General features: G+C 49.7%; 1 protein-coding gene across 1 annotated transcript in view; it reads right to left on the bottom strand.

The window, feature by feature from the left end:
- CDH4 (cadherin 4) overlaps nt 1-16,215 on the bottom strand; it is a 759,836-nt gene that overhangs the window by 13,911 nt on the left and 729,710 nt on the right. The window contains exons 13-15 of the mRNA XM_006025923.3: nt 11,943-12,196; nt 7,176-7,318; nt 1,610-1,843 (exon numbers count right to left, since the gene is read on the bottom strand). Coding sequence (XP_006025985.2) covers nt 1,610-1,843; nt 7,176-7,318; nt 11,943-12,196 — 631 coding nt within the window. The remainder of the gene's footprint in view (nt 1-1,609; nt 1,844-7,175; nt 7,319-11,942; nt 12,197-16,215) is intronic.

Here is a 16,215-nt window from a genome sequence, read left to right as displayed (position 1 = left end):
TGACCACCCTCCAATCAAGCCCACGCGGCTGCGTGCTGTCCCTGCAGTGCAGTTTCTTTCCTTTTCCAAGTTCTGCCAAGAGTTCTTGCTCCTTTTTGATCAAGAAATCTCTTGCTATGTGTCAGAGCTTGAGAAAAGACCTTTCTATGCTCCCTTATATGTTAACAGAGTACTTTAAAATGCACTCTCTGGCTGTGGACAGACCTAACTCTGAACTGCTGCAGAAGGCAAAAGCAGCTTGGGCGCACTATCGCTGTGCTCTGCATGCTCCTGGAGCATCTGAGTGAAAATCGCTCTATAAATGTAACCCTGAATGAAGCAGGTGTGATGTTTGTGACAGTTTTGCTGTGCTCCTGTTGCTACTGGAGCATGAAGCAGTACCGGGAACATTGTACGTAGCCGTTCTCATAACTGCTCACGGGTCGGTTCCAGCTGTTCAGCGTGCGGGAAGCGTTGCCATCGGATTAGCCCAAGGAATCGCATGTAGGAGACTGGCAACATGACAATTTACCGTACCCCAAATTGGTGCCAGCAGACCTTCAAATGTCTCCCCTTCCACTCTGTTAATGGTCGGTCCATACCGACTATGCTTGGTGACTGCATCACGTTGTGCATGCTGGCTTTCAAAAGCATGCTGGCTCACAGCCAGCACTAACCACACTTAACATCGTTTGCAAATCAGCGGCCAGTTGCTCGCACATAAAATTTGATGGTGAGGAAATGCTACGGCATAGAGTTGAAACAAGCCAGCGAATCACTGGTAGGCTGTCACTGTCCCTCCCCGGTTCTGGGCTAGACCCACACCACTCTGCTCCCGCTGCTCAGCCAGCCTCCCACAGCAATCCTTGCGGACAGACCTAAGCCGATGTATTCATCCATTCCGTTTTTTGGGGTTTTTTTGCCTTTCCTTCCTATTGTGAGAGCTGCTGGACTGGCAGTTTAGGAGACTGAATCACTCTTTTCATCCCCACAATAGCTGCCGAGCTGTTATATCATGCTGCCCCTGGCAAAGCGTTTCAAACTTGACCTCGAGGAATCAGCTTTTAAGGAGAGACAGTAGTTCAGTCTCTAAGACACTTTCTTTCCTTTGCTTTTATGCTGAAACTACCAATAAGGGGTCCAATTAGGACCAATCATGGTTGCATGCCACCATCTAACAATCCTTCACGTCCTGGTAATCGTCACACTTACCTGGCCCTCCTGGTTCCATGGTAAATTAAAAGGCTGCCTTTATGCAATTATGGCCAGAGAAATGAACATTGATCCTGATTGTGGTGCATGACAATTACACTGGAACATAAGGAAGACTGATAATAGCATCTTCCCCCTTGGCCATTATGGATGATTTATTCTCCGTTCACTCCTGATAACTGTTCATAATTATGAACTGCATTAAAAAAAGCCAAGTGCCAAAGCTCTTGGAGTTTTGCGGCAGGTCTGATACAAATCACTCCTGATTAACTATCTCTTGCCTGCAATGTTGGCCATAAGGTGTTTAAAAAAAAAAAAATCAGTTAAGAAAGTGGGAAAGTTGGGAAGTTTGAATCTGCGCGTGGCTCTCGTTAGCAAACCCCACTCCGAACAGCCGTCGGATCACCTCCCCATTTACCATTTAGCCGGGTGATGGTCCAGTTCTTCCTCACTGCAGATGGCACGCTTGGCAGCTCGAAGACGAAGGGCCCCACGTTTGGATCGATGTCAGCATCCGCGGCTGTTATGTTGATGACATTCAGGTTGGGCTTTTCGCAGATCTGCGCCTCCTTTGGCAGCAGCTCCGGGACATTATCATTGATGTCAATTAGGTAGATCTGCAGTGTGCCAGTGCCGCTCGCTGGGGGGATACCTGAATGGGAGAGGCAGGTTCAGACGAGGAGAAATGAATACAACGCAGGGGTGGCATGCGCTACAACACCCTCGGCCTGCCCCTGAAACTCATCTGAGCCGTCCAGCCCGGAAACGGCGCTACGGCATGGGTCCTGGGAATGCAGAACTAGCCCTCCTGGGCCACGCTGCATTCACGTCTCAATCCATGCAGGGGAGATGCCACCCCCCCTTTTTTTGCCACTGAAAAATCACTGGTTCTTGGGGGCCACTTAACACACGTCATCAGCAAAAAACGGAGGTGACATCCCACCCCGACAGCAGTGAACCTCCCACTGCTGCCATCGCCCTAGCACCGTACCAGCCCGTTATGCCTCTGCCTGACCCTGGAGTATTTTTGTTCTGCAAAAGCTGGTGGATGAGGCATTAGTTTTGCAAATTATCCCCAGATCTCATTTGATTCAAAGCCTGAAATGATAAGGAGGAGGTGCTGCGTCACTAGTTCCAAGATCTGCTCATTTCTATTTGGGAAGGTGGGGTGAGAGGAGAGAGAGAACAAATGTGTTGCGTGGACTTGCCGCAACCGCAATGTAAATTTGCAAGCACTTGGTTCAGCTGCCCAGGTGCTGGGAACTTAGACCCACAAAGGAAAGGAAGAAAGGAAGAAAAAAGACGGATAGTCAGTCAGACGGGTCAGGATGTGGTCCGTGTCCACTTGTCTGTCCAAGCGCCAGATGAGAAGACTCTGCTCTGCTCTCTCAGACACAAAGCCTAGTTCAATGGACAGCAATGCCTACCTTTAATCCTCAAGGCCCGTTGTTCAAGCCCTGCTGTGCCAGCCAAGGCAGTGGCTATCACATAACCCTGCTGTGATTCTCCATGGATCATGTAAGCCATAGACAATGCCAGAAAAATGTACCATCCTCTCTTCTCAAGTCTAACCGCTGTTCCAGTAACAGAGAGGCTGCTGGTGTCCCAGATGCAGAGATCTCCCTCTTCCACTCCTGTGAGCAGTCCCACCGACCTTCACCGGACTATTTGCCTGGGTAAGGATCAATCGCTAACACTCCTTCGGACCAGGCCGTGTCACGCAAACAAAAATGCACCGCACCAAAAAAAAAAAAGGAAGCCGCATTAAAATTTTCGGGTTGTCTACATGAACTCCCGTGCCGGCTACGCACAGCCTTGGTTTCCATTTTATTCCTTTAGATAAAAAGCAGTCATTGCCCTGTGCAATCCTCCATCGAGTCCACTTTCTTCTGCTTTCCTAGGCCTGCAGGCTTCAGTAATGTCCCCTCTACAAAGAAAAACCAGTAGCTTGCTTTTAAATGGTCCAGCGTTTCTCCCCCTTCCTCCCCCATTGCAGGCAGTTTTGTGCCAGGCCTCCGCACTGCCTAGCCCCTCCAACCGCTTTGCCCGAGTCATTTTTAAGCTCTTGTTTTCAATTCATGGTTCTTTCCTCCTAGTGCTTGGTATAAAAAACAGCCTCGCCACTGTTTCAATCATTGATTCCTTCTGCCTGTTTGTGGTTTCTCTCTTCTGATCCTTGTTTGTTTTTGATGTCGAAGGGGTCTCAAAGTCCCCGAAGGAGCCCTGAAAATCCCTCTTCCATGATGCCTACATTAATTCTCCCAGCCTCCCGTTTCAGACACCATGCTTACACTTCCTGAGCACCGGGGAGGTCTCCCCGTAGAACAATGTCTTTAATCAGACATGGATTTAGCTGCAGAGACGCACAAAGCCCATGGGGCTACCAGGGCTGCACATGACAACACGCTTGTTCTCAGTATCTTCTAAGGGAAAGCGCAGGTGATTTTCCTGTTTACATGTTGCCCACAATAGCTCGAGGACTGAATGCAGACTCCAAGGAGGCTTTTGCACCTTCAGGGGCATGTTTTTAAAGGGCTTCTCAACTCAGCAAGCGACACCACGGGGCAGCAATACCGCTGTGACTGAAATCGCCCGGACTTGCACATGTAAAACAGAGCCTGGCAACTGCAAGCACAAATTAGCATGTGTGCATGCAGCAAGCGAGTGCCTCTGAGCCCTGTTTCTCATTCAGCTCATTGCTGGTATCCCCTGATGGGCATTCAGAAGCAACCTCGTGAGATATTCAGGCAGGAAAAATAAATGATTAAAACCAACACGCAGCAGAAGCTGCTCGTAGGTATGAGACTGTTCGGGCTCTTTTCAGCAAATCTACAGGTAGGGCCCAGAAGCTGGTGTCCAGCGAGGAACCTAGGATTGCATCCTCCGCACCGCTCCGCTGACTCCCACCGAGACTCTCAGGCTTCGCTCGGGCTGCAAAGCGTTGCTGATGTAACCGCATGAGACGAGAGTGGGGAAAGACTGCACGCCCTTTACCTGATGTCGCTCTTCTAGCCAAGCCCCATCTGGATGCAGCTAGGATGACAGAAGGGGGCTTCTGGTATTCGGGGAGGCAGCTTAGGCAAACCAGCAGAAATCCACTTCTTGCAGCTGTACGCTGCACCGTCACTAAGGGGCTCCACTGCCATAGCGCTGCCAGCAAAGCTATGGGGCAGCAGCCCCGTCATGAAGACCAAACCTTAATTAGGGTTACAGTAAAGACAATCAGGTATGAAAAAGAAACCAAACAGTCGGGAGGACAGATCTACAATTGCCCCCAGTGTGAACTGCACAGCCTTTTCCTACTTCACCTTCAATGCAACTGCACAGAGGCTTCCTGAAGCAACACAAAAGCATTATGCTACCCCACGATCGTTCAGTTGTAACTACGGAGGGATCTCCTAAAATGCCTCGAGATTTGCTGCCTGCCTCCATTTGGGAGGGTTTTAAGTCACAAGAAAACTTCTGGGGAGCCCTGTTCCCCTGATCTGACAAACGTCAGCGGAAACAAATGAAGCAGATCCACACCAAGTCGGAGCGGGAAGCCATCCCAGGGTATCGGTAGATCTAAAAGACAGAGCCCAAAAAATGTGCGTACGAGCAAAGGGAAGAGCTGCAATAAAACTATTAATATTAATGATTTCTCTTTTAAAGGAAGCTGTACTTTTGCCTTGTATGAAAGGTCTCCTTATTGTAGTTTAGGGAGTGAGCATTTCCAAAGAGCATTCATTGGAATAGCTTCTTAATCATGCACAGAAACTATCAAAAAGAACTTAAGGAAACACGATGTTGTTTCTTCCTTCAGGAAAGTACAAAACCCTGCTTTGATAAGAATGTGATGACACAGCACATGGAACTCGGGGAGGAACGTGAAAGGAGTCTATTAACCTAGATAAAACTTTCGCCATTACCCTAAGCACTCTAGACAGAATTTTAAATAAGGCGTTGTTTTATGTGCATTTTAATGGCTGCAATATTAGAGTGATAGATTAATTTTTCAAAATAAAGGAATTCATCCAGGTCTCAGCTCTCAGAACTGCTGAACGATAGCTCAGGAGAAGATGCTGCATGGGCAGGATTTCCTCGTTGGTATTGCCGACGGAAAACGACTTAACATGAAATCAAGTTCCACCGTGGAGCTGGGTGGTGGGGCCATCCTGCTCTCTCCGTTAGGGCCCAGACTCATGACGCGTTAAGACAGGAGAGACTTGTGCTGATTTTGTAAATCCCTCTAACTTATAGTGGGATCCTGATCGGAGAGCCAAGCACCTGCCCCCGGTTACGACATCACGTGTTCAAACCCTTAGAAAGGAAGGTGGTCTCGTGGTTAAGGCTCTGGTTCAGTCTCCTCTGCCACAGCCTTTCTGTGTGCCCTTGGGCGAGTCATTTAATTTCTGTGCGCCTCGATTCCCCTTTGCAGAGTGACAACCCTTCCCTTTCCCATTCCCTTTAGATCTGCTGCATAGGCTCTTACAGCACGACTGCACAGGATTTGGTACCGCGTGGCCCTGGTTTTAGCTAGGTTGTGCTCTAAGACACTGGCTCTCAACCTTTTTTGTACCAGGACCCATCTGTAAACATCAATGGCCAGTCACGACCTGGTGCCCCTCACTCCTGACCTGCTTCCCCTCTACCCCCGGCCCTCCAGCGTGTTGGGCAGGGGCTGGGTGTGTGGGACATGGGGGGCCTGAAGCAGCCCCAAGCAGGCTGGAGCTCTGCCAGCCTGCAAGGGAAGACCCACGGTTTCCCACATTTTTCTCCATTAAAAGAGCATCCATTTTTTAAGTGTGTTGATCCCCTTTTACAGTTTGTTCGTGACCCTTTCCTATATTCTTGCGACCCACTTCCGGGTTGCGAGCACTGCTCTAATACGCGTGATAAACAATAGCCACTATTTTAGTCTCAGTCCCCTGTAGTCACTCAGTGCTCCCTACTTTCCTCCAAAGGACTGCTCTGCATTACTGCACAGGGAGACCTGCGTGACTCCATGCCCTGTGGCCTGCACCCGCCCTGGGACCACGTTGCCTCCACTGCACTTAGGACTCTGTACCTTCTGGAGGGCAGCAGGATTTGCCCTTTAATACTCCAACAGCATCACGGCTCTTTGGGCAGGTCAGCCTGCTTCCCTTGCTACATCCCAAGCGGTAAAAAAGGTGCTATCAGGAGGAAAGCTTGGGAATCGATACATAGGCGAGTTTTGACCACGCAGCATAAACACTTATGGCACACCTGGCCCCTTTCAGCTTGAAGGATGCCAAAAGGCTTGGCCAAACTACGCTGACAAAGACATCAGCGTCCCTGAAGCAGCAAAGAACTTAAGGCATACGGACAGTCCCATTCACTTACTCAAGGGTAGAAAGCCAAGCGTGTGCTTAAGTACTTTGCCAAAATAAGGCCAAGGGTTGTACATCAGCTTCAGCCTTTGCAGTAGATGGGGCGGGGGGGGGCGGTACTGCTCCTCCCCACTGTCTTCCATTGGAGAGGGGCACATTAGAAATACAGATGAGCGGAGAGATGGATCAGATCAGATGACACAGAAAAACAGGCAGACAGACATGTCCTATGAAAGTTGCAGCTTCTCTAGATGAATACAGACCCCTTTCTTTTCTAATCCCCTCCCTCTGTCCCTTCCAATTGTTTCTGACTCCCTGCTGGAGTGTTTCCTGCCCGCTCGGCACCGTAGGCTTTCGACAGTAACCACGATCGGTGTGTTTGGCAGCGCATGGAGCTCGCAGCCCCTCGCTGTTTCCTGCGATTCAGAACTTCCCAAATCGATTTCCCATTTGCCCTCGCCTTCCCTTAACAGCACTCTGAATACTGCGCGCATCTAATGTACTCCAGCAATTCCCTGTCCCACTTTCACATTTTTGACCGTAAAACCTGGGGAAAAGATAACTTATACTGACAACTCTGTCAGGGCATCATTCCTGTTAATGCATCACATTAGAGTCTTATTGAAGCATGAACAATGTGAAGCTTGGGCCCACCGTTGTCAGCCGCCAAGAATGTGGCCTCGTAGACATTATTCTTAATGTAGGCTGACTCTCGATCAAGGACAGCAGCAGTAGTGATCTGACCGTTTGTGGCATTAATGTTCAGCCAGTTTGCAGGATCTGACAGCTTCGAGTATCTACAGAGAAAGGAAATAAATACATGGCAGTCTTTTCAGTGACATGTCCTTAATATGGCTTGAAATAAGGATTTTTTAGACTCATGACCCCTGTTTCAAAGGACCTTTGGATAACGGGTTTTGTTGACAAACAAAAGACTAATTGAGTGCCTCGCTTTCTGACCTCTACAATTATTCAATTTTTTCCCATTTCCTTCCATTTAAGGTTTTGCTTTCTGCTAAGTGCCACTTAATGTGCCCGTGTCCTGCTGTTGTCAAAGAGCACGTTTCTCCAGCAGTCTGCTAGCATGGGGAAGAGGGGCCTGGGATGACCACTGCATTCATGTGTTGCTTCCTCAATGGACGGGATTAAAGGAGAGGTTAGTTCCCCGCAGGTGCCCTAAAGCATCACCTGCTCCCACACACTGGCCCACCGCTTTTCAGGACGCTCACCTCCTGGGCTGCTGTTCTCTACTCGCTCCCCTCCATGCACACGTTGCCTTCCTCCTTGCTGTACGCGCTCTAGGGTGAGCGTCATACAGGAAGGAGCACATCTGGTCGTCATCCCCAGATGGGTGTGGATGTGCCCAACTCATCTGTCTGACCTGAGAACTAAATTTTCAGTAGCCAGTTCCTCGGTGGGTTTCTATGGGAACTCATGTCTGCACTAGCCAATTGGCCCAGACCCGGGGAGTGTGAGTGTGTGTGTGTATAGAGATCTTGGCAAGGAAGAGTGGCTGGACAGCGTGTTCGTACAGCCTGAGCAGTGGCAGCTGTGGGCTGGCTCTGGGGAGGAGAGCATCCGTGTGTCGGCCAGCGGGGAGTCCAAGCAGAGAGGCAGGATGAAAGGAGAGGTGGCAGGGCAGCTGCGGCAGAGCCGGCTACGCGAAGAGGAGAGATGCTGCTAATGGTCTGCAGAAGCCGACAGCGTCAAAAGAAACGCCCGGAGGCAGCTGTGAACCTGTCAGGTCCTGAAGTGGAAACTGGGAAATCTGTTCCGAGACACTCGTGCTCCTTGGCCAAGTCGCATCAGTTTTCTGTTCCTCAGTTTGCCTGTATGTGAAATGGGGACATGAGTGCACACCTCCATAGATAGCTCAGGGATCCTGGGATCCCCATTTGATTGACTGCCAGGAGAATGACAAATGATCAGTCACAAGACACCTAGGTATCTTGGTATGGGTTGTACCGGATCAGAGAACAGCTCCGAGCCCAATCCATTTTCTTTTATTAGAGATGGGCAAAAACCAGTAATAGCAAAACCTGAACCCATGGAGATGCTCTCCATCTCCAGATTGTTACAGGCTTGAAATGCAGACCAGACCCGCGTTCTGGCCGTCCCTGGGAGAGCTTGGGTCAGTGCGGCGGCAGGTTTCCAGCTGTGTCATTTACTCCTCTTCTCAGCTGCCAGCCGTCGCCCAAGTTTGCTGGCACGGCTCGCTTTGCAGAGCTTGGCTCCCTGCAGCCACCCCTTTTCCAAATGGCTCTAGAAAAAGGCACTCTGATTAATGTCTTTTCTTTTTTTTTTTTTTTACAAAGATCTCATGATTGCTTATGCTTCCTACTTCTATTTTTTTTAGTTGCAATGCTGGAGCTGGAGTGAATTCAGAAAGTACAGAAATGGCCACAGCATTAGTTATTCAAATAAGCAAGCAAACCTGGGTTTATCTTAAAGACAACCTGGGTCTATTGATGGTTTCTACATCAACATCATGAAAAATTCAAGGTCTCTGGATAAGTAAGCAGGCGAAACTCCATGGCTTTGGCTGACTTTCACTTTCAGGAACTAGTTTGTTTGAAGCTGAAGCTCAAAGTCAACCCTGAGCAGTATGAATCCACCCAAGATAACAGCAAAATGTCCGCACGAACCCCTGCCAAGTGAAGCCATTACTTTCCATGGAGCTACCGTCTTTATTGTACGGTGGAGCACCAAGCAGCCACGCTCAGTTTATTGAACAAATACAGTTGAATGGTAATCATATAGCAGAACTGCTATATCTGCATCCTCCAGCGGGAGCGTGGCCAAAGCATTGCAGCTTCAGCCCTGTTTCACAAACGAAAGGTGTTGCTGTGTCGGGGAAGGATCTTCATTCTTGGTCTCCCTTTTGGAGACTTATACTTACTGTACTCAAATACTGCTGACAGAGGCTCTTTCAACACGGCGTGCGGGGACAGACCTGCTGGATCCTTTCTTTAACTGAAAGCTACTTATCACTGCTTTGAATGATTGCAGGGGGCCTTTTTTGGGGTGGGCTCTAACTCAGGGATGCTGGGTGGGAAGACAAAAGAAAGGGGCATTTTGCTCTGTTCACAAAGGCTGTTTTGGAGAAAGCCCCGTGTAACACTAATAACATACCAGGGCTCCTTGCAGTGCTACGGCCTTAACCTCACTAGCTGAAACCCAGGCAAGAGTGAGTTACATTTGTGTTTAAAAATAACGTGCTGCTGGGTCCAAATGTACGCGTCCCCAGAACTCTAGGAAAAAACACCAGCTCAAGTAATTTGCTGTTGATATTTAGAGAAGGTCTTGTGGGGTGCCCCGCACGCACCCTGCAATCACGGGAATGGCTCAGCAGAGCCTGTCATTGTCTCTCAAATGGGAGGACGGTCAAGCTAGCAATTTTCATTCTGGATTACAATCCAAACACCTACAGATTACAGGGAGCACTTAATCAGAATGCAAGCTGCACTTTTCTATCGACTGCAGCACAAACCAGCGAGCATGGGAGGGGCACGGAGACGTTTCAAAGGCTCAGAATTTCACAATGAAACACTTAGGACAAATTGGCTTGTTAACGAAGACAGTCTCTCTCCGTAAAAGTTTCAGTACCTGTCCAAACACAATGGGCAGGAGCGGTGAGTAAACACAGTCATTTTCTGCACCAGACAGCTCCGCACAAGGTAAAATATCTCAGCCTTCTACCGACACAGAATGTCACAATGGAGATAAGTTAAATGGGCCTCAGCTGTGGTCACATACAGCCCTCCCCTGCCATGTGAAAAATACTGTAGTCCTTAAGCACCAAGGTTGTAAGAGGGAACAGCTGGTATGGAGTTAAAAATCTCTGTCAATTAGCAGCAAATGCATTTTCTGGTGGGCCCAGAACACACTGACAGACTAACCAAAGGTGTTTAAAACACCCTTAAGCATATACGGGTTTTCTATCACCTGCAAAATGCTTTTTTTTGGTGGTGTGGACGGCGTGTGCCGTTGTTCACCTAATTTATATGCATACATTATACACTAACCAATGCAAATGATCATAATTAGCTTTCTGAGTGTGCAATAGCCTATTCTGTATGTGCAGAGCAGCACCCACATGCGCCTACTACGTACATGATTGCAAGTCTAATCATTTTAAAAATAAGGCCCATAAAATGTAATGGGATTGAAATATGCAGCTGGAGGGTGCCCAAGGTGCTCCTGTGAAAAGAAGGGAGGATGGTATTGCCACTCGTTCACAGGAAAGGGACTTGGGAAGTTCAGATTCAGCTCCCAGCTTGCCATACACTTCCTGGGTCATTTCGTGGCAGGCCTGGCCAACCTGTTGCATGGGCAGCCTCTGCATGCACGCACAGCAGTAGGGAGCAGAAAGCAGAGCATCGGATCAGGCAGGGAGCAGAAATCAGAGCAGCAGATCGGGCAAGGGAAAGGGATCAGCGTGGCACTCGAGGAGGGTGTAGGGATAATTTGTGCCAGAAAGGTTGGCCACCGCTGACTTAGGGGAGGCGTCACTGCAGAAGCAGCATATCCTGTCTGGGAAAGCCCCGAGCACAACCCGCCTTAGCTTGTACGCTCCAAACCCAGAAAGATGCTCTGGGATGTCCCCATGATGCTGCTTTTAAGGACTTCATCTCCAGCATACTTGAGCATGGCTGCTGGGGACAACCCCACAGTGGTCTCAGCAGTGTGTCCTGGGTGCAGAATACGCATGCATGCTGGGGACCCTCTCTCTCAGGACAGGCTGCTATGAAGGGCCACATATTTGGAAGCATGGAGGGGCTCAAAAATGCTCCCAGGCACTTGGGAAAGTCCCACTTTCTAGGATCACCCTCTCTGGGCTCCTATCTATCTTTGAAAATGTGGCCCTTATTCTTTCCGCCTCTCTGTCCCCCTTCCAGAGAAGGTGAATAATAATGCTTCCTTTCCCCGAGCCTTCGTCTAGCTAGACTGCAAGTTCACTCGGGTGGGAGCTGTACATGTGACCATGCGTATGTACAACACTGATCTCGGCTGTGGGCTCTACCACCGACTACGTTATGAATATTAAATAACATCCTTAAGACTAAAGGGACATAGTGCCCTCAATATTACGTGATGCTGGTGAGCCTTAGCACCTCTAAGAGTTGGACTCTTTTTGAGCTCCACGCATTGACAGAGATGCCGGCTCTGATTCAGTTTTACTCCACAAACTGTTCCCCCTTCAATCCCGCCCATTGGTAGGGCTGCAAATATTAAAACCGGCAAAGCATCCTGAGATCATCAAAGGGAGGGCGCATGTAACTGCTGAATACTGTCATTACGTTATACAGGCCAGTTAGGAATTAGATTTTGATAGGTGCTTACGGTTGTTTTACTCCCCAGGTTTCTGTCTCTTAAATCCCACCTGTGATTACACACGACCTCATCTGGCTGGCTGCCCACCTTACTGCTTGCTGCATGAAGCGGTCGGGATCCACGGCTGAAAACGTCGTCAACACCGTCCCCGTGGGCACCCCTTCCTCCAGTCGGATTAACTTTTGGTTGGTTGGGAAATACGGTGCCTCGTTGACGTCCGTGACCGAAATGGTGACTCCCGCTGTAGACTGGAAGGACATCTGGATTCCACTTGCCAGCGGAGCTTGGTTTGATACCATCACCGTCAGCATGAAAGCTCTGTTCATCTCATAATCCACTGCCTAAAACAAACACAAGCACAAGATTGATCCATGCAGAGAATAAATTTGACCTGCTGGCGCAGGTCAAACAGTGACACGAGCCGCAGGTTTCTGCTTCTCGGAGCTCGTGGTTATAAAGGTGTAAATCCAGAGCAAGTCCATTTACACGGACAAAGAGACTCTGGATTGTCACTGACACAAATGAGTTGAGAATTTGGCACTGGAGATGAAAAAGCAACAGAAGAAGTGTAATGGCCAGGAAGGATTTGCTCTGTGTTTTGTCCAGCTGCTAAGTAGTTTACAGAAGATTGTCTTAGTTTAGCATTCAGATTTCAGCAGCAGATCCCAGGAAGGGCAGCTATAAAAGCAACAGGCACAGTCATGTTAAGAGGAATTAGACAGGTACTTAACAGAGCTATTAGCATTTAAAGCTGCTGGCTAAGTAACTGGGTTAGACTCAGTGGACTCCTGAGCTTGTAGCATCCCAAGTTTCCCCTCTTAGGTAAGATTACATGCAAAGGCTGGGCTGCGAGCAACTACAGCTGGCTCTGTAAATCAAGCTGTCTCCCACAGGCTTCTTTGAAAGATGGTCTCACGTGATGCCCCGAGGCTGTCTGCACATTTTCAAAGGTACGGTTTGCTGTTGGGTGGCCGTAGATCTCATTTTAACACGCGCAGAAGGACAGCACCTCTCAGAAGTGAGAGGGAACGGAAAGCGTTAGCTGGCATAACTGATTGAACTGCAGTATAATAGCAATCTCTAAGCCGTTCCTCTAATTATTATGAGGGTCGTCTCTAATCATACGCCAAGCAGGCTTGAGTTATGCAGGATCACACCTCTGCCCGTTAAAAAATGCTTTGCCATAATTTATTAATTTAGAAGTATATCAATTCTCTCTACTCCGTCTCCTAATGTTATGGCTATTGACTGACTCCAGAGACTGCAAGCCAGACTTTCACTCAAGTAAGCTGGCACGGCTCCACTGGCCTCCGCAGAGCTATGACGATCTACGTCAGCTGAGGATCTGGCTTCTTCGCCTTGCTTAAGAAACAGGCCTGCCCGGGTGGAAGTCGCACCACAGAAAGGAATAATAGGAAGCAAACAGGCTCCTGCTCAGCTCAACCCCTAGCAGTGACTCTCACGCTTAAGCTGGACTCAAAAAAAGGAGGCAGGGGAGAAATTCCTGCTTAAATACTGTTTGAGGCCTTGGAACTAATGCATTTCCAGGGGCCAGGCTCTTGCTGGCTCCCCAGTGTATGTATTCACACAGTATTTTCCTCTGTGCTTGCTTATTGGCTATATATAGGCAAAAGAATATGTATATAAGTCTGACCTCCTAGAAATTGGGATCCTTTCACCCCAGCTGATTTCCCGCCCCTGGGGCAGGGGGCTGGACCCGAGTGTCCTACAAGGTCCCTTCCAGCCCTAATGTCTATGTCAATGCAATCTATTAAACTTTTTCCTTACAAGACCTGGTTTTGTTGGGCTGGAGAGGACGCTTTCAGAATGAGCCAAAGAGGGGACTTGATCAGCCATCAGAGCCGACGCCAGGGTGTGTCTATACTGCTTCCAGCCTCATGCCCCTAGTGCAGGGGCGGGCAATTATTTTGGGCGGAGGGCCGCTTACTGAGTTTTGGCAAGCCATCGAGGGCCACATGACAGGCAGCCTGGGGAAGATAAATATTAGTTTTCTAAATTTTTTAGGGGCCCCCTTGGATAGAATGGCCTGGCGGGCCATATCCAGCCCCCGGGCCGCATTTTGCCCACCCCTGCCCTAGTGTGTGTGTGAGAGCTGTGGTGGTGGGTGCTCTCAGGGCAGTATCCCTACCTGGCTTCTGGGACTGGTGCATCTGGAGTGGGCACAGGTAGGCAGGGCATCCAGGGGGCGCTTGGACACGTGATGGGGGGTTAGTCTTTAGGGTTGCATTCTGTGCCCCCTAAATTGAAACGGTGGATTTTTAATTGAAATGGTGGGGTTTTATTTTTCCATCTCTGTTATGGTGAGGGACCTGCTCCATGGTGGTGGTGCCGCCCTGGGGTACCTGGGTGGGCTAGCTCAGTCGACCAGCATCTTGCCCCCCCAGCCACGGGAGAGGAGAGCAGGCTCCACCAAAAAAATAAAAGGAAGGATCAGGCCCCCACTGCTTCTGCTTTCCGCAGGCGCCTGCTAAGGGCAGAAGTGGTGAGGGGCTCGATCCTTTTTTCTGTGAAGCCTGCCCGCCTCCCCCACAGCCACTGACAGCTGCAATGCAGCATTGCAAACTAGCCTAGGTCGGGATGTAGTTTAATTTGCAACAATGCAAACTCATTTTAAACCCCCAAGCTCTTGTACACATAGCGTGATACCATTAAGCCACACCAAGTGACATTTTCATCACGTGTACGTGGTAATGGCGTCATGTGTACAAGCGCCCCCAGCGAGCGGAGCTCTGGTGAGCACTGAGGGAGCGCTACACACATCTGTCCTCGGTAGTTTTGCCTCTATGGTCACGGATGCCGAGCTCCACACTCTCTCCACGAAGGGGATGGAGACCAAGTGTCCAACCCTAGTGGGGGATACCCCGGATAGGAGGGAGCTGCTGGCAGGTGCAAAGCTGCTGTATCTAGTTTCTCAGCCCCTCTCTGTGCAGGTGCCCAGCAGGGAGGCATGCACGGTGGCAGGGAGAAGGGATGCACTGTGATGCACACCTCAGGGATGTCCTCTTGAGGCTCGCTGCCAGCTGACACAGGGAGGCTCCTATGGCGCCCTGACTGCAGAGGGAACTGTACAGAAACCAGAGCCTTAGGGCAGTGGTGCAACCACTGAGTGGGGCTGCATGCCCAGGCGGAGAGGGGGACACACAAATGCCAGCTCTGCACAGACCACAGCAGTTGAGGTTTCATTTCTATGTCTCTGAGGCACCATATGGTTTTTTCCTGAGCAACGGACGGCAAGCGGGTGAGTATTAAGCAGACATGACAGAACAGACTTTGCTGAGGTTTGCTCCCTCCAGAGCTCAGTTCCTCGCACTGTACTAACACGCTCCATCTTCGTGTCACTGGAAATGCTACATATTGATTAGGCCGACAGCAGGAGCAAAGACTCAGAAATCTGTTACATCCAGGATGAAAATGTGTCTCAGACAGACTCTGATTGTCACCTATGGGCATGTGTAGACAAAACGGGGGCCCTAAATTGAACTGGTGGGTTTTGAAAAACAGCTTTAATTTAGGGCCGATTAAACCCCTGTGTCGTGCACACACCCCGCTGACTTACCTGCCTCTCCAGAGGGGAGCGGAGGGCTCAGAAATCTGTTACATCCAGGATGAAAATGTGTCTCAGACAGACTCTGATTGTCACCTATGGGCATGTGTAGACAAAACGGGGGCCCTAAATTGAACTGGTGGGTTTTGAAAAACAGCTTTAATTTAGGGCCGATTAAACCCCTGTGTCGTGCACACACCCCGCTGACTTACCTGCCTCTCCAGAGGGGAGCGGAGGGCTAGCTGCCAGCGGGCAGAGCGGTCCCTGGGCTGCAGGGGGGGCTGGGTGTTGAGGGAGCTGGCAGGGGTCATCGCGGAGCCCTTGGCCCGGCTGTATGAGCGTTCGTGGTCATCTGGCCAGGTGCCGGGGGATTGGAAACTGGCTCATGTGGTCCCAATTTTCAAGAAGGGGAGGAAGGAGGACCCAAGTAACTATAGGTCCGTAAGCCTCACCTCGGTGCTCGGGAAGATCTTGGCAAGAATCATCAAGGAGCACATCTGTGGGGGCCTGCAGGGGAGATCATGCTCAGGGGCAACCAGCATGGGTTCATCAAAGGCAGGTCCTGCCAGACCAACCTGATTGCCTTTTATGACCAAGTAACTAAATCCTTGGATGATGGTGTTGCTGTGGATGTAGTCTTTCTAGACTTTAAGAAGGCCTTTGACACTGTTTCTCACCCCATCCTCATCTATAAATTAAGTGACTGTGGCATTGATGCCTGCACAGTTGGATGGGGAAAAAATTGGCTGATGGGCGCACCCAGAGAGTAGTGGTGGACAGGTTGTACTCAACCTG

The sequence above is a fragment of the Alligator sinensis genome, unplaced genomic scaffold, assembly GCF_000455745.1.
Source record: "Alligator sinensis unplaced genomic scaffold, ASM45574v1 scaffold1046_1, whole genome shotgun sequence".
In the NCBI taxonomy this organism is placed as follows: Eukaryota; Metazoa; Chordata; order Crocodylia; family Alligatoridae; genus Alligator; species Alligator sinensis.
The sequence above is the reverse complement of the archived record's forward strand: the minus strand, read 5'-3'. Positions and strand labels throughout refer to the sequence as shown.